This window comes from Mytilus galloprovincialis, chromosome 4 (genome assembly GCF_965363235.1).
Source record: "Mytilus galloprovincialis chromosome 4, xbMytGall1.hap1.1, whole genome shotgun sequence".
Classification (NCBI taxonomy): domain Eukaryota; kingdom Metazoa; phylum Mollusca; class Bivalvia; order Mytilida; family Mytilidae; genus Mytilus; species Mytilus galloprovincialis.
This window is the reverse complement of record NC_134841.1, coordinates 17,592,195-17,611,561: the sequence shown is the minus strand read 5'-3', so window position 1 is coordinate 17,611,561 and position 19,367 is coordinate 17,592,195. Positions and strand designations below refer to the sequence as shown.

Here is a 19,367-nt window from a genome sequence, read left to right as displayed (position 1 = left end):
ACCGAATAAGATAATATACTATAATCGATGCTGCTGCAATTTGTTTGTCTTTGGTCAGGAAATTTGACCAAGTATAATACCCAGAGATTTGGCATTGTATGCACCTATTTTGGAATAGTTAAATGCACATTATATAGACACTAGACTGTTCAAAGATAAAAGCACAGCTAACATTATATTTATTTACTTTTAATTCACCCTAAATCCAGTGAATCCACCGATGTTTCACCCTAAATCCAATGAATCCATCGATGTTTCACTCTAAATCCAATGAATCCATCGATGTTTCAAAAGAGGGGTGAAAGATACCAAAGAGACATTCAAACTCATATATTGAAAATAAACTGACAACGCCATGACTAAAAAGAAAAAGACGAAGTCAAATAAATATATATAACACATTATATAGTTAGCATAATTATAGACTTTTGAACAGTATACGTTCGTCATTCCAAAGGCATCTTTGTCTCAATTGTTAGTTTTGTTATTAGAATATCTCATGAGAAATGGTGTTAATTCCTGTCATCTTTCTTATTCTTAGATTTGAGACATTAAGTCTGCGGATAGCGTGGATTAATAAAGTGTTGTTGTCTCATGGGGTTCTAGATTTCAGTATGTGTAGATCTTATATGTATTATAATCCTGTTTTTTTCTCTGTTTTATGCCGATAAAATGTCAAAACTTACAAATAGAATATATAGAATACATGTTATGGCATTCCAATTTTTAAACAACGTCGATATGCTACAAATATGAAATACTTTAAATTTTGCATCGATCACAAAGCGTTTTGTTAATTCGAACATATCACACAATTCATTTTGATTATTACTAGCATTACAGTTTTTATGCAACATGATTATTATTTTTAAAAAATGCAGTACACAGCAAAAATATTATATAATTGAGATTAACTTATACACGTAAGGCTATTTAGTATCATAAAAACTTGTTTCTTTTTATTTACATTTTCTGTTTACATTTCTTTTTCTTTTGTTTGACATCTTAAATGGAGGCTATAATTACAAAGTGTTACGGTAATTTCGGTCAAATACAAACTTCTTTTTTCTGTACGTTTTCTTGTAATTATAACAACATTTACGGAAATAAAGTTACTGTCCTTAGCCTTTATCAGACAAAGACATTTTGGTAATTGAGCTAATTGGTACACAAAAAATTTAAGAGTCGACTCGTAGAATAATACCATATGTATGAATTCATAATTAATAATAAAAAAAAAATGCAATATTTGTTTTTGATGTGGTATATCACCTGTCTAAATTGCTACCGGCTAATTTCATTGGTGTACGAAACAGAAAATAATCCCGCCCACCCCTGACTCGTGGAATGGATCATACCTATGTTAGTGTAATCACTGGAGTTGGGAGTTTTTGTGAAAAATTATAAAAATATGTTTTTGTTCTGATTGTCTAATGGATTATTTTTGATTGGTGAAAGTGGTTTGAAAAATTGAAGAAATTTATCAAATACCTCGTGGAGCAATTAACTTAAAGGAATATCAAGTTTAATAGTCAATACCTGAGTGTTTAAAGGGCTAGCCTTGCAATGTGATTGATTTTGTTGTATACTAGGAGTTTAAAATTTTTGTGAAAAATATAAAATATTTACTGTAAAATGGGAGGAAGACATCCATTCAAGTACCGATTTCATTGGATTTGTTTAATTAGTTTAATTGTGTATTTAGAAAGTGTTCTAGGATGTCCTACAGAATGTGTCTGTCAGGGTAAAAATGTGGATTGTAGTTACAGAAAACTGTCATATGTACCTACAAATATTCCAAAAGACACACAAAAGTTGTAAGTATTATGATTTAAAATATAAATAGTGACGTATTGGGGAGCTTTTCGTATATTGTTCAGTTTCAGTGGACACAGTTTGTGTCTACAATTTTATTTGACAACGAATCGATCTAATTTTATTTCTCAGTTTCTTTTTATTGCATTAGCGAAAACCCTCAAACCATACGACAATTGAAGCTTTAATATTGTCTACTTTTGAGTTTGAATGTCCCTTTGGTATCTTTCGCCTCTCTTGCAATGCTAATTGCCTTCAAAATACTACCTAAGCAATAACAACTGTTAAATATAGATATAAAAGTTTTAATATAGAGACCTTGTTAATGTATGTCAGATTTACATATTTACATGTACATCAAAGGCAACATGTACGTTGTGCAATGTTATTTTTGTCACTACAGGAAATCCAACTATCCATTTGCAGCTTAATTGATTTTCGAAAGACAATTTTTAAATCTCTGTTTCATCTCAGTTTAAAACAATACCCAATCACACAAGGAATATCACGAATGCATTCAAGAAATTTTAAAAAGCCCTTTACCGATGGAAAAAAAGTTAAATAACAAAACTCTGATTTGGTAGAGGCACCCAAATCCATTCTATATGTTTATGATCTACTGAGTTTACAAGTTGCTCAACTTGCTTATAGTGCACACTTTTACAACGACCTTTAAGTATATAAACTTTTGAAGTATTATAATTCTATTATACATTCTGCACCGGATTTGAATTAAATTACTGTACATTTCAAAGTATACGCTTAAATAGAAATTAATCCGTCTGGGTTTATTGATATCAGTAAACCTGCATAATTCTCGTTTAGTGATTGTCTTATCTGATACATATCACAAAGAAAACAATCTTAAGTCAATAAAGTAATTGAGATATTTTGTTACTCCATGTTTTCACACATTATCTAACGGGCGACGGACGACTTTAACGTGACGACGTTGCCACAATGCTACATGTACATGGCCAATGATTTCTTACATTCAGATTAAACATAACAAGCCTATTGTTACTTCTATGGGTAATACCGTATATTTAACATACACAAACTGATAAATTATATATTGAACTATATTGACGTGGACATTTGTCTGGTAACCCCGGAAAGGTGGACGATATGTATAGACAAACAAGCAACAAACAATTTTTATTTTAAAGTATAATTTCATGTGATGTTCATAATTGAAAAAAATGCATTCTAAAGACATGTTTTGCTAAAAGCCTTATTCTTAATGTTTCGTTAAATTACATGCAATACAACTATACCTTGTAAATATGCAGGCATTTTATATAAAAATCACTGCTAAATGATATCCATAAAGGAGCATATAAAATAGATATAGCATCAATGGAATAAGATAAATCAGGTTTGAAAAGCGACTGATTTATTTTCATACTAAAATTGATTTTAATGGACAAATATATCAGAGTACAAATTGTATGCAGAGACATATATACGTCTCTGTTGTATGTGAATTCTTAAAAATTCCACTGCAAAAAAAAAAAAAAAAAATACCCCAAGAGAGCATAGTATGTAAACAAAAGTCACAGAAGTTCAGTTAGAACAAAAGTTATGGTTAGCAATATCTAGGGATTCTTGTTATTTTCACAATTTTGTCAAACAAACTATATGAGTATTTTTTAACAATTCACTAAACACGGTATCAATGGTAAAATATTGGCAAATAAAAGTGCAATGCATAACACTGTATTTCTTTCACGACAATGACCAATTAACGTTTTATCCCTACAGGCAAATATCTACAGGCAACCTTTACATCTACATAGGTATTTTTACAATACCTTGAAGTTTTACTCAAATACGTAGATTTTCCGCTAAACTCAGAACATATTACTGTCACAATATTATAATGTTTGTTTTATTTTTTACAGAGAACTCCAAGGAAACAATTTGACAATTATGAGAAAGAATGATCTCCAGGGTCTGAGACAATTAAAAGTATTGTAAGTCATCATACATCGGTTCTCTTTAGATGAATAGACATGTGCAAGTCCTCGTGTTCCGTTAAAAAAATCCCGAATTTATTTTGGTCGAATAATTCATTTGATTAATTTCAATCGGAGAATGAATGCAAGAGATGCTTTCAGCTCAAGATTATAATCAGTTGAGTGACACAAATTAAAATATATATCAAGACCTACATGTATACATTTTATATATCCTTTTGGAACCATCAGCGTTAGCGTGCAAAACCCGAAACAAAACCATGTTATACACCTTAGCTGGGACTATATTATTATAAGTATAATAATGTCACACTTTTGGAAATGATCGATTCTGTGAACTCTTTATTCCCATTTCTGCTCGATCACACATCAACTTGCATCTTACGAGTTGCACTATATGTCTAAATCTACTTTAAGCCAAGAACAATTGATCGAAAAGAGGTTATATTTCGGCCATAAGAATTAAACAAACATTTATATTTACATTCGGTAATCCGTCTTTCTTCACAGGTTATTTGACAATTTCTGAAGTGATATACTAAATATAAAATCTTACATCACTTTGCGCTTTTACAAAAGAAATAGATTTGGTTTTAACACCTTCATTTTATAACCATTAATTCCAACACAAACAAACCAAGAAATATGGATTATTAGCGGCAATTAAAGTAAATTTCAAACACTATACCCCAAATGGGATTTAGAATGAAACAGCCAAAACACGAGGAGATCGTCAGCTTTTCCATGATAGTTGTCAGTTATGTGTATCTGTACATATGTATCGGTATTGTATTATGGACGTTAAGTCAAAGCTCGTTAATATCTTCCCGATATGTAAAGGAGTTATCCTCAGAAAAGATATAAGAAGATGTGATATTAGTGCCAATGAGACAACTCTCTATTTAAGTCAGAATGTATGTTTACATATCAATTAAAGAAAAAACATAAACCTTGGTGTGGAATTTTGTTTCAGAATAGAAATAATATTAAGTCACGGTTGCATACAATATTAATGATTCCTCCAGACCCCACTGTAATCAACAAACTCTGACTTTTTATAACGAGGATATCATGTCTTAACATTAATGTTCATAGCGTAGGATACAAATCTTCATTTTATGATCTAAAACTTCCCTGCTTAATATGACTTTTTTTTTAAAACCACCACATCGAACATTCGACATCAGCTGTTGAGCATCGTGTACTGTCTTCGGAATTTTATATAGTACTGTATATGTCATGTGTAAATGCCACTATAAAGAAAACTTGCAGATATTGTGTCTTCACACAGTTAATACTGTTACTTTCATTCAATCTGATTAAAATATTGATCTCTGATTACGTTATACTACATATGTAGTATAACGTTGACTTTGATTCCGAATTAGGTCGTAATTATGTGTACAAGTCTTTTTTTATCAATAAGTTCTAACGCTTTTGTTTAAATCGCTCCCTTTCGCATGGCAAAGCAATTATGTATCTTTATCTATATCAGAAATTCTTCTTTTTTCTCCATATTTAACAGATCTACCACCCATGCAGATTAAAATCGAACTTGGATAAAATTTCATTGCACCTTTATTTTATTTTTGTAGGCAATTGTTAGAAAATCAAATCCAGACAATAGAAAGAGGCGCGTTCCGTGACCTTGTCCTCATGGAAAGACTGTAAGTACAATAAATTCTGTGTATGTACTTTTAAATGGGAAATAAGAAAAAATACAAAAAAGTTTAAAATGCATGAACTTAAAATATATATATATATATATATATATATATGAAAGCAACAATATGTTTGTAGTTATTGTAGTATAATAGTCCTTAGTATAATAGTCCCAGGCCTAAGGTACAGAATTTAAAAAAAAACAACAACGTTTGAAGTTACAAGTTCGGACTAAAACAGACACTTTCTCTGTATTGCAATGCTGTTGTACATCATGGGAAAGCCTTTTTGCTGCTGGCGAGTGATAAATACGTGATAATTGAAAATTAAACAATTTGATTTTTGACAAATTTACGACTTTGATTTGTACATCAGATAGCCGTAACCCTGAGGGCTTTCTATTCATATCACTAATTTTTATAAGTAATTAGATTATGATCAAACGATTGGTTAGACAACGTAATTTGGTGCTAAATCTTTTTGACACCTGGATAACAATTCCACGGGCATTTCAAAAACATAAATGGGCAGACATTGTGACTACAAATTATCACAATAACGGTCTTTTCCCGGAAAATTATCGTGTCCATTCAATGATAGTTATACTTTTAGTTTAATGACTTCCGGGTTACTGCATTTGACTGGGGCCATTTGACTGTTCGACCAGAGACATATATATATATATGTGTGTATATATGTCTCTGGTTCGACTAAGGAAATCAGGAAAATAACATTTTATACTATAGAGCACACTCACTTGTTTCAAAATCTCTTAACATTTTATTTCTGTCAAAAATCCAATTCCTAACACTATAAATTCAGGCACATTCATTTCTGTATACTCCACTATAGATTGGATAGTGCGGGTAATGCCGGTTTTCTCATCACGAATTTAAATAGTTTTATCAGAGACTTATATGTCTCTGGTTTTATAAAGATATGCACTAGAGTTGCGAATCTCTTGTACTATATATATGTCTCTGATTAGTCCTAAAATTTATGACGGCTGAAAGGTTATTTTATTTTTTTCTGTAATGCCTTCCTAATTATTTGGACTAATCCTGAATATGGATGAAATATTTGCCACTGGACATCAAGATAATATTGATTAATCACTAAATCTTTGGTTCTATGATGCTACTGTGTTAAATAACTATCTGAAAAGTGAATGAAAAAAAATTATACATTAATTTCTAGTGCCCAGATTAATATCTTCTATCATCTTAGACAGGTATGATTACTTTCAAAATTTTATATCTGCAGGAGAATAGACAGAAACAAGCTAGACAATATCCCTGATGAACTGTTCTCTGAAATGCCAAACTTGGAGAGATTGTAAGTAGAACATTTTATATTTTTAAAAATTTGTCATGCTTGTGTGCACAAACATTATGTCTGTTGGTTGACATTTCAGCAGATATTAAGTTATTTGCTTTAATTTAGTTGAGAGGAAAAGTAGTAGGAAAAATTGAGAATATGCATTTATGAAAAAAGATATCTTGGGGTCAACATTCACTACTACGGTCTTTTTTTTTTAGACAAGTATATAATGTATATATGTCAAGCTCTTAACCAACTCTAAGTCTACAAACGTCAAGTGGTATAATTCAGTCTAAACTATATAAAAAGATAAATTTATATCCTTGCTTCATTTTCTGGTCCATGTTTCTGAATGTTCAATGACAACGATTTTCAAGTTAAAGACCATCATATTTTTATGATAAGAGTCTGAAAACAATAACAAAATGCTTAATTTGCAAGATATAGCAACCAAACGATTTGGATCACTGATGATCCATGACTCTGAATATGTTAAGCTAAATCATAATTTATTTATATTAATAGATGTAATGGTATGTTGATTTGTTGATTTTGTATTAATTCACTGAATTCATTTCACTTTCTGTTTAAACAGAAATGATTATAGCTAAGATTTTAGGTCCATATAAACAAATAAGTATAAAACCTAGAAATAATTTTATCCTCCAATTGATTGATATAGTGCTGTTGCATATTTCTATTGACAGATTTATAACAGTATTCAAATAAAATGACTGATAAATTTAACCACAAAACTAATATAAAATTAAATAAAACCCAATCTTACAGGTTATTGGAAATTATAAGTATTAGTCCTAAGATTGGGGCTTCTTTATATTTTATGAAGTGATACCCAAGAGGGCACTGTAGGGTAGAAGGATGAAGTGGTGTTTGTTATATTATTTTTTTGATGATTGCAAGCAACATATAAATACATTATGGTCACCAATGGGACTATGAACCATTAAAGTAATCCATTACGATCACTGGAAACTTTGTCTCCTTGTTTGGAATAGAAACAGTGAATATTGGTAATATTCTTACATATATACCATTACCTTGCAGTGAACTATCCAAAAATCCAGTGCTAATGTTAATACCTATACATGTACCATCATGTTAATTTGGAATGATTTTTATGTTTCAATAGGTTCATCTTAAAAATAGTAGCATTTTTAAAGGCAAAGTCACAAACACCCAATTGAAATTGTAAAAATGGCTAAAATGGTACTTATATGAAACAGCAGTGGTACAATTATCAAATAGTTATCTTGATGATTTGTATATATATAGAAGTCTAAGTGACATTTTTTAAGATACCAACAAATTCCATTGAAAACGAATGCAATTTTTATCAAACAGTTTAAAGAACATATAAAGACTTAATAATGTTAATTGCTGTTGTTCCCCTTCTTTACCCCTTATTTGCTACACCTTCAGAACTAGGTAACAATACTACACCTTGGTATGAAGATTTGAACAATAAGGGTATGACTTTTGTATAAGACCTAAGCTGAGTGTTGTCAATAAGTTCTGTGTTACTCATCTACAGAGGCTTTACAATTCATATCACAATAATCAATGCAAAAATTAAATCTTTACGTCACAGTACATTCAGGTTCAGGTTCATATTAATAAAAAGTTATTTTGGGTGAAAATGAAAATTAGGATTAAGTTGTACTATGAATTATTTGTTTTGTAAGTAAGGTTCTATTCAACAGAAATTGTTTGAAGCAATTACCATTTTTGAATGGATGATTTATACATATGTTTGTATCAAAATTTAGGGGTGTTAATGCGAATGAATTAACACGTATCATTATACATGTATGTGTTGAACATGCCGTAACTAATTATATACATGTAGTTTTACCATACAGGACACTGTGACAATACATCTTTTTATCTCACCACAGTCCATCCTAAGACCTAAATGTATTACTATAATTATTTCAACAGTTTACACACCAAGATTCATCCAAATAATTCAGGGGAAAAACTTTTCACAGTTTAAACTGAAATAAAATAAAATTTTAATTTTAATGATAGGTTGAATGGAACATCCACCAGTGTCAATCTGTTCATTTTAAGCTTCTGATCTGATAAAGTGGCCGTTGATGTCACCATTTGGACATTTATTTTATATATCATTACAAATTTCTACATTTTCCTTGTCATTCTGAACAATAACCTGGTTCCCTGTTACACAACATTATTATATCCCTTGTTACATAAGCTTGTCAATGAGACTGTTATCCCCAATTATCTGGACATTATTCCCTGAATTAAAACCTAATTATTTATTCAATAAACCATTCTGTTAATTTGGTATTTTATATAGTCTCCAGGCCCCTCTGAGAGAGCTGCCCATTTAAGTCCATTGTTAATATATCAGTGGTAACATATTTACTGTACTTTAGGCCACTTGAAGCTAAACACAATATTTTAAGCAGTCAAATATTTCTTACAATGAAGTTTTAATGGTTAGAAGTTTGAACTTTGGATATATATATTTTCTAATTTTTTTCGCATATATATATACCGGTCTATATTATATACAATTAAACTATATATTTTTGAAAATTGCAACCAACAAATTTATAGAAATAGATTTTTTTTGAAAACATATCAACATGTATTTCAACTAAAGGTTAATTAGTTATATTAAAGATCTAGAATTAAATTGATCATCAACATGAAAAAGAAAACCAAAGTTATATTTTTTGGGTGCATCTGAAAAAAGATATAAAAATTTACAAAACCTGTTAATTTAAAAAAAAATAGTTGACTAAGTTGAATTTTATTTAAGATATAAGAAAGCATTTTGTATACATGTACAATAATCAGTTTGTAATGGTCATTGTTTGGCGGTCGAGTGATGTGTTTGTACAGTTTTTATCAGGATGTCTGGCCTTTTCAGATATGGTTCATTTAAAAATTTGTAGGCCATATCTAAAAACTTGATGTTGTCTAAAATGTTATTTTGAGTACTGGATAACTAATATTTATTGTTTCGTTTAGACACAAAGAAGGGAATAGTTATGATCTGCAAGGACAAGTTTGTTTTGATTGGCTGCCAAGTAACAAGGAATTTTAGTCTGTTTTGTTTGGCCTGAGCTGGACATTGTGACTGATCCCTAAAAAGCAATTAATGGATAAACAGTAGATTAAAAAATACTGATATCCCCAATAAAGATGGTATCAGTATAGTGCCTAGAGGGATATAATAAAACATGTTTGTTATCACTAGAAGATCAGAAACAAACTATCCATTAACTAATGAACTCTCTTAAGAAATGACCTTCTATAAGTGTTTTACTTTCCACTACTTCAATCTATCTGTTCCACAGCCTCATATTAATTTAATGATCAGCAGCCATTTTATTCTACAGATCTGTTTTGATAATCAGGATGTTCTTGTTGGGAAAATATATACACTGTATATCAGTATACATGTTTAGCTCTTCTAACAGTGTATATGTATTTAGAATCATCATCATCAGGTCAAGTTTAAACCTGTACAGAGAGCAATCTAAAGCTTGATTTTAAAATATTAAAGCAGTGTTGTGTTTTTCAAAAGTTTGAAAATTTATCAAAAAGAATTAATGTGAAAATACTACAAAAAAAACACATTTAACCAGTTGTAATTATTACCATTTCAAAGAACACAGCTGTATTTGGTAGTTATGACCAAGTTTTTCTCTTTAACATATAGTTTATCTAACAGTTTTAAGTTACTAATGTAACTGCTCATTTGAATGTGTGTAAAAGCAACAAATGTGAATAAAGATACTTCTACAAATATGTAAATACAGCATGAATGGTAAAACTGAATGGAGTACCTTATGAAGAATATGACAGGTTAAGTTTAAATGTCTAACCAACTGCTGGTTAGGAAATTTGTGGGTAGTTATGTATAAAAGTACCCCACTGTGCTGAACAAATTATTAGGGAGTACTTAAGTTTCTCCTTAAATATAAAGTATTTCAAGTATAACCATAGTCATTAAATGTATTATATAAGTACTACATCCCTTTATATAGGTATTGAAGTACATACAGTATTTCTAATTTGTCATAATGTTTAAATGATAAACCACAGCTGCTTACAACAATATATTTGACCATAATTTACTGAATTATATATACTTCATGTACTTGCTAGGAATGATTAACTCTTTTTAATTATAATTTTGAAAGACAATGACCTGATATTCTTGGAGGTTTTTTCCCCTGTGTAAAAAGTCTCTGCATGGTGGATAATTTGAGCTCCATATTCTCTGACTATCATGAAACTACTATATTCATGTTTGAATAGAATTATGGTTTAATTTTAACTTTTGCTCTTCCTGCACTATTTTGATTAAAGGAGTACTTTTGTGCTTTGATTGTTTGATTTCAATACTGCTACTGTTTGAATTTCCTAATGGACTTCACATAAGCTTTACTCTCAAGAAAGATTACATGTATTGAATTGTTTCTTTATATAAACAGACTGTTAAATACCTGTTTTATATACAATTAAAATGTATTAAACTAGAAATGAGAATAAATATTTATTAAATGCTTTGTTTATTGTTATTATGACATGTAAATTTAATGACCAAGACTTTTAGTCCTCTTGAAGTAAATCAAATAGTTAAGACATTCTCAAAAAGTTTGACAATTTGTATATATCTGACCTGACATGACTCAAGTGGTCATTTTCAATGTGTATTTAAGAGGAAAAAGATTTGAACGGTCATTTCAAAGAGGATAAGTGATCTAATTAGGTTTTTGGTAAAGTAAGAACCTTGTGGTCAGTCTTTCAAAAGTTTCATCCTCTCCCAAGAATTAAGATATAATACATGATAGACAAAGATTTGAGTGGTCATCTTCATTGATATCAAGTGTTTCTACTTAAAACTTCTATCATGTGTGGTTATTAATTGGTAGATTATTACAGTCTAATTGTGGAAATATCAACATTTTGTCTTCTGAACTGGAAGTACTTACCATGAAAACCTTTATTTGTAATTTCTGCTTTATTCATACTTTTTACAAGAAGTGTGTATTATTATTATAATTCTTGTCCAGAATCAAATGTATAAGCCTATTGATGAATGGTATTATTAAATTTAACTAAAATTAAAATTTTCTGTACAATTTTGTTACTATAAATGAATTTGAGAATTATTATCTCCCTTGTTTATGGTTTTACAGTGCTGTCTATACAATATAAAAGAGCATAAAAAATAACGAAAAATACAAGATTTGTTTCATCTTTATTATTATTCACTGATTCTGAGACATATTTGATGTATTCAAGGTCTCATATTTTGTCTTCTGCTATTGGTTAGAGCTTATATTCTGTTTTAAATATCTGCATTGAAAATACCAGTTATTCAACCTAATATTATTTATCATCCCATACTGCATAATGAAACAGTACAACAATGCTGTCATCTATAGAGATACTTTATGTGAACTTTTGTCCTGTGGACATCCTGGTGTGCTATATTTTACCATCTTTAATTATTTCTATTGCAGTTTTGGTACATCTCTGATAAAGTTCTGATACTAATCTAAATTGAATCTAGATAGATTCCAGTAATGACTTAGAATTGTCAATCAAGACTTGTAATTTCTTAGGAGTGTTACCCCATATCATATGTCCAATGACTTTTATATCTATCAATTCATTTCACAGTTTGATCTTTTTGTTCTCATCTTAAATTTCCAAAAAGTTTTCAGTTACCAATGCTATCATAAGTAGCTTTTTCTGCAAACGGAATATGGAGCTGTCATGTTAGAGATAAAATTGTCATTATTTAGGATAGTTATGAGGCTTTTATCAATTTGTACCCAATGTAAGGCTACTGTGTGATATGATTATCTTGGTATCCTTTTACCAGTGATAATATTTTATCATTTCTAAGGTTTATAACGTTTTTCAATAGCCATTACCCAGCAGTTAATACATGAAAATCCTCACATAGTTGATGGGTTGCCAAACTCATTCAAGTTGCTATGATTTCTGTACTATTAAAACTTTTATAAATTTACAAATTCGATAAATCTGTGAAATTTAAATCCAATTTTCCCCATTTTTGTGCCTTTTATGACCATTGGACCTGAACAGATGAATCGTGATTGTATATTTGACCTCTATATTAATTCCGGAGATTTCTTAGCTTTGCTTACCACTTGAAACATCAACAATAAAATAAGACTAATCTATCCATCAAAATATGAATTATCATAACTAGTTCACACCTGTACATCAATAAATACAGGTAGTTTATGGTCGAATCATTCATCAGTTATGATAAGGAAAAGCCCTCTGGGATCAAAATCATATAAATCAGTTTTATTAATTATATCTGGACACACTAATAAAATTTCCTTTGCATTGAAGGAGAAACCACTTTAATACCAGTAGATTTAGTGTCACTTTGTAATGTGTTTTATGTAAATTTGGCTGATTTAATACCAAATATTCACATGGTGGTAAAGTGCTTGATTTACACCTCTCACAAATAAATGTGAATTAAACATTTGTCAAGTTTTACCTTTAATATACACGATAGAAGGTGTAATATAGTGTTTTGTTCCTTGACATACACAGATCTTGAATTATAAATGACCAAGCACTTACGAAAGACGGTAGATCATTTTGGTTTACTTTCTAACTCCTTACTGGTTTCAATGCTACCCTTGATAGTGTTCCAGTTTTAACTTGTTTTTGCCCAGATTAATATGCAGGTTTCTCTATAATTTCATCTAAGTAACTTTGCTACTTGTAATGTCAAATTTAAGGTTTGCTTTTCAGTACCTGTGTTTTGTATCAGAATTTAAACAAAACAATTTTGGGGACAAACCAGGAAATTGATTTTGGAACTTATGTTGTGTAATAAAACTTATGAAAAATTTCACCTCATTACTAGTATTTCCAGCCAAATTGTTGGTGCTTGTTTTCCTGTGTTTGGTAGAAGTAAGTGAGGAAAAGATCATTTGTTGTAAACCTGGCCTTTATATGTCTATGATTGTCAGATCAGACTGATGTGGGAACCAGTTGATGTTGTTGACATGCTTAGTTCAGTCAGTACTTGTATGATTGAAGGAATTCTTGTGCAACAGCATTGATAGTTTCTAGAGTACAGCTTTGATTGGTTGTTTTGAGTTTAGCAGGTGCTTGTTTGATAGAAGGGAAGCTGTGAAAGCTAGGATTACTTTTGATAAATATATTAAAAATTATTAGATAAATGTGAAAATTGATTGTAAAGTCTATTTAAATTTGATAAATTGAGAATTGATTGAAGGATAAGTGAAGATTCAGATATGAGGTTCTATCTACTTCTTATTTAGCAACTTCAGTTAGTCATATGTACTCTGTTGTTCAAAAAGTAGCTTTTACTGAATAATGGTTTTGTAACATAAGCTTCACTAGATAGCAGTGTGTTCTTTGCTATTAGTTACAAGTCTACCATACACTAAAACCAGATTGCAGTGTGTTCTTTGTTTTAAGTTGCAATTTTCATTTAGTCTTTACCAGATTGCATGCAGCAGATTTTTTATTTTTTAAGTTGCAATTTTCATTTAGACTTGACCTAATAAATGTGTGTTCTTCGTTATAAGTTAAATCCCTAATTCAGACGTCACCAGATAAATATGTTCTTTTCCTGTGTTAGACTATACCAGATTTCAGTGTGCACTAGTCCTAAATTGTGTTTTTTTAAGCTATAAGTTATTATTCTACCTTTGACCTAAAGACATAGCATTGTTGCTCTGTTGCAGTTGGAATCAAACCTTAGCTTACAAGACAACTTTTCTAAGCTGTCCTGAAATATAGAAATATCTTTTGTCTGTTCACAACTATTGAGTTCCATTCTCTTTCTAGTCATACAGCTGATATGTTCCTTTAACAAACATTAGTTTCAAGGTTGTCCTGTCTATTAGAGTGGATCATAGGAACTAATGGTCCCAATTATCTTTAGGGCAGGGAACCAGTAGCAATGTGAGGTTATCTGATCATCTGTTTGACATTATATTGTCATTGATATCCCCCTGTCAGTACCAGCCCCTAGTCTTAATAGATACATATTTAAACACCTCATGGCAATGCATCTACAATTATGCACCAGCAGCTATCCTCAGCATAAAATTCTTACATAAATTTGTTAAAAGCTTTTAACCTAGGTGTCTTACAAAAAGAATGAGGATATAAAATGTACAAATATTGCCTGGAGATTTTAGTGATGATTCATAACATTAAATCATATCACATCATAAAAGTTTGAAATAATTTGTCATTTGTTTATAGTTTTTAACATTTTCTTTAATGTACATTAATGTGCATTATTTCTGGAACATTATTACTTGATTTTATTAGTCATTACTCAGGGAACAGTATATATATATATATATATATATATATATCAATACTTATATATGTTCCTGGTCATTTCTACCATTTAAATGCTTAAACTTCTAGTATGCAGTTAACTATAAAAGGAAAAAGAAGTTATTTTTACTGAGCAAAAAATTAAAAAAGGCTTTTCTTTTAGCTGAAGCAATATATATTAAATACATATTTTCTGGTATTCTGAATATGAGTTGATGAGTTCCATTTATCATTTTTCTGAAGAAAGAAAGAAGTTTTTCCCACTGATTTTTTTGTTCAACTGTACTCTTATTACGGGTATCTAAATAACTTATGTCTGCTTGAGAAGGTATGGGAAATTTTATTTTTTAATAACAATTCACAGCTTTATTAGATTATTGTATAATAGACAATATTTTATACAGTAACTACTCCCAAACTTAATTTAATCATGAGAAAAATGTTGAATTTTCAAGTTTCATTGATAAATAAGAAGCAATATGGGTGATATTTGTCTTGCCCAAGGATATTTGTCGCCAGCCGAATCTGAAACAGTGTATTAAAATTTGATCTATATTGTATACCATTACATTCATATAGTAACCTTTTAAATTGCTCTGTCAACAACTTGGAGGTTCTTATGCGAGAAAAACGACAGGCTAAACAAGAAATGTATTGAAGAATGGTCCTAGTCTAAACAAAACTGGGTTGAAATATGGTCCTCTTTCTTTGTTGCACAATGCACTGTCAATATTCAAGCTATAGACATCTATTCACAATACAGAGAGTAAATATTTTGATTTTATTTGAAGTTCGGAACTTGAAACCTATATTTACCGAGTTATGTGAAAATGTACTGTAGTGTATAGAAATCAAGTTTGACACAATTGTACAGTGTATTTATTAAGATAAAATACACGAAACACCTATAATTATGTATTGTGTCACACAATGCAGACAATAACACCACAGATTTACTATAACTTAAAGCCTTTAGAGATTCATTACATTGACTCTGTCAAGGTTAATATATCATCTACAATACTTCTTGGATTTTGTGCATGTAGTAAAGACAACATATTAGTGGTACAATGTATTGCAATAAATTCCAGCTTGCAGACCCAAAAACTTGTATATCAATGGTAGAGCCATTTAGAATTAATGGTTTGTTTGCTATTTAACTCCCTCTTGCAACAGATTGAGTGTTCCATTGGGTTCTTGTTTTCAGAAATTCAAATGTTCTACAGTTTCAAGCTGAAACCGGTCTTTTGACCAATAGATAATTATAGTGGGTGATATAGAATGGTTAGTAATTATGACAAGATCACCATGCCAAAATCTTGTTTTGTGGCCGCATTGGATTAATTTGTACTGAAAGATGAAAGAAACTTGACCAATTCATAATTTCATTTGAATGTTTTAACAATGGGTTAACTATATTTATATTGTTTTATAAGTTTTCCCAATGGAGTTTCTTTCCAGAATAGATAAATTTAAATTTATGTTTGACCGTTTAGGAATAAAACCTAATGTGGCAAATAAATAAGGCAAGTTTACCTCAGGCCAGTGTTTTTATACAAGACAGATTAAAGTTCAAAAGAATAAATTTTGAAAACAAAATAAATTAAGATGAATAAAATGATAAATGTCCAAGTTCACCTACCCTTATTCTACTTAAGTTTGAACTTTTGAATCTACATGATAGGTTATTTCAACACAAACCAGTCCTATGAGATAGGTTGTTTCAACATAAACCGGTCAGTACCCTTCTGAATATGGTCAGCTATTTCCTAAATCTGGAATTTTTGTGGTCACTCATCCAAAAACTTAAACACCATATTTAAGATACCAATTACATTAAGATATATCATTGTTTATGTTGATAACATTCATTTTATCTAAAATTATTTCGATTAGAATTTCTGAAAATTGTATTTCTATTTGATATGAATATAAAGACTTAAGCTTGACTGCTTTTCCCAGGTTGATAGAGAATGTTTAAAAGAAGACCCTTTTTGTCTTTTTTTAAAATGAATCAACACAAGTAAGATCTGATCATATATTTTTTTTATTTGGTGAATTTTATAGTCTTCAATATTATATTTATTAGATCCTCAAAATAAATATTTAATCTAAATATCACATCAATTATAAGTATTGATACACATCCACCTTTGATCTTTTCAACCCTCATAAAACATCTCTTTTGTAAGATATTAAGTAAGCCAACAATCTGATGTCATTATTAAACACACATTTTATTCACTTCAGTTCTGTATACCCTTACTTTTATTTTGGTACGGAAAGACTGTAAAATTGCATCTATTTTTCACAGACAGAAACCAGCACATTGCATGTTGTTTTATACACAACTTCAATTTTTTTTCAAATTTTACTCTTTTATCAAGTCTTATATTAAATCTTTAGTTTTGAACATTTTACTATACACTTGTTTAAATTTTAATTAGATTGTTACATTAAATTATGCTGTTAATTTTTGGTTGATAAATGCATTTTTGATATTTTTATAATGAAAAATGTTGAGTTGATGATTTTATCATTTCGATAGTCTTAATTTGAATTTGATATGGCCCATCTATTTTAATTTATTGAAGATACTAAAAAGGTGCATTCATTTGCAAGTTATTCAGAATGAACTTTTAGGGTTACAAGTTTAAAAAAGGTTTTATATAACTATGTTAGCAAATAGCTAAGATTAAACAATTTGGATGTGAGTGAATTCTTACAATGCACAGTGTTATAATCCATGTGAAAGGCCAAATTTCTTCAAGACTGTTATCTACTGTTACAGAGTGTTATTGAAGTTATTGTTTAAAAATAACACATAAAAATGAAGTTATGTGTTTAAAATTAAAACAAAGGAAATAATCACAACGATACCAAATGCTAAATTTTATTATGAGTGTTATTTATTATATACAAAGCATCAGGACTTTTTTTTCAAAATTCCCCCTTCAAAGGATAAGTTATGTCCCCTTTATGTAAATATTTTGTCAGGTATCAAAAGAGGTCTGAATCTGATTCAATTTTTGCATGGACCAATATTTAAAAAAAATCATGATAAATTGTTACACCTATTATTTAAACTAGGAAATGAGATATATAAGAATAAGGTGTGTGATATGTTTGGGTGTGTGTGGTGTTCAGTTTGATGGATATGTAATGCAAGATAAGTAACATGAACAAGACCAATTTCAGTTACATGAAAATAAAACACGAAAAGTATAATTTTTTGCCATAATTGTTGCTAAAAAAACAGATGATTTATAATAGTTTCAGCAGTAAAGTATTGTATATTTAAGTTTTTTGTGCCACACATCAAGTAGATTTAGAGGTTATAAGTATGAAAGTAATTTGTTAGACCTTAAAATTAATGTTACTGTCTTATGTACATTGCACTAAATGTTACTATGTTTTTATTAAATGTTTATATACAACGTTTAGTAGACAAAACGGTGGCAAGCCAACAGATTTATACCGTATTTGTATAAACTGTATGACCAAGTAAATAAATTATGTGGGATTAGCTCTGCTCTCCCATAATTACTGGCAAAAAAACTGATTTGTCCAGTCATTGTGTATTGAACTGACCTACAGCCTTCTTCATATCAGTAATGTCCACTTATCTATTGACCAGCAGATGTTAGAGATTGGCTTTGGTCAGTTATCATGTGTTGTTCTACCATCAGGCTGAGTTTGCCTTTAGTGGACACTGGCAATAAATCGACCCATTATGACTTATATTAACTAAATAAAATTATAGATTTTTGTTTTGTTAAATCTTAATTTTTTATGCTAAATACAATGCAATACTTTACTGGGTTGTTTATAACAAGGATACTCTAAGCTAAATGTTCGATCAGTCAAAAACAAATGCAGGTATATCAAAAGGGGCCTAAAAGGGAAAAAAAGCTTAAAGTATGCTTTCAGACACTGACCTTCAGTTCTTTATGCTTTTAAACTGATTGTGCATCTCATATAAACTTTTACCTTTTTTATGAATTTCAAGCAACCTTAGTTAGCTCCTTTTATCAATTGAGCTTCTAGTTTAACATTAGCTGATAAGTAGGTTGAAGTAAACATTTTTTTCGCACTAATGTACTGTAATAGAGATTTTATAACATTCCCAGTACCTGTCTTACGTAACAGTCCAGAGAACTGGTCATAAACAACTCTTATTATTAGCAAGAATTGGGAAGATTAACAAAT

At 29.8% G+C, this 19,367-nt stretch overlaps 1 protein-coding gene across 3 annotated transcripts in view; it reads left to right on the top strand.

Annotated features, from left to right (window-relative positions):
• Positions 1-1,362: 1,362 nt before the first annotated feature.
• LOC143071521 (slit homolog 2 protein-like) overlaps positions 1,363-19,367 on the top strand; it is a 79,490-nt gene continuing 61,485 nt past the window's right edge. For all 3 annotated transcript variants that reach the window (XM_076245877.1, XM_076245876.1, XM_076245875.1), the window contains exons 1-4: positions 1,363-1,817; positions 3,720-3,791; positions 5,390-5,461; positions 6,720-6,791. In XM_076245877.1, coding sequence (XP_076101992.1) covers positions 1,636-1,817; positions 3,720-3,791; positions 5,390-5,461; positions 6,720-6,791 — 398 coding nt within the window. In that variant the 5' untranslated portion in view covers positions 1,363-1,635. The remainder of the gene's footprint in view (positions 1,818-3,719; positions 3,792-5,389; positions 5,462-6,719; positions 6,792-19,367) is intronic.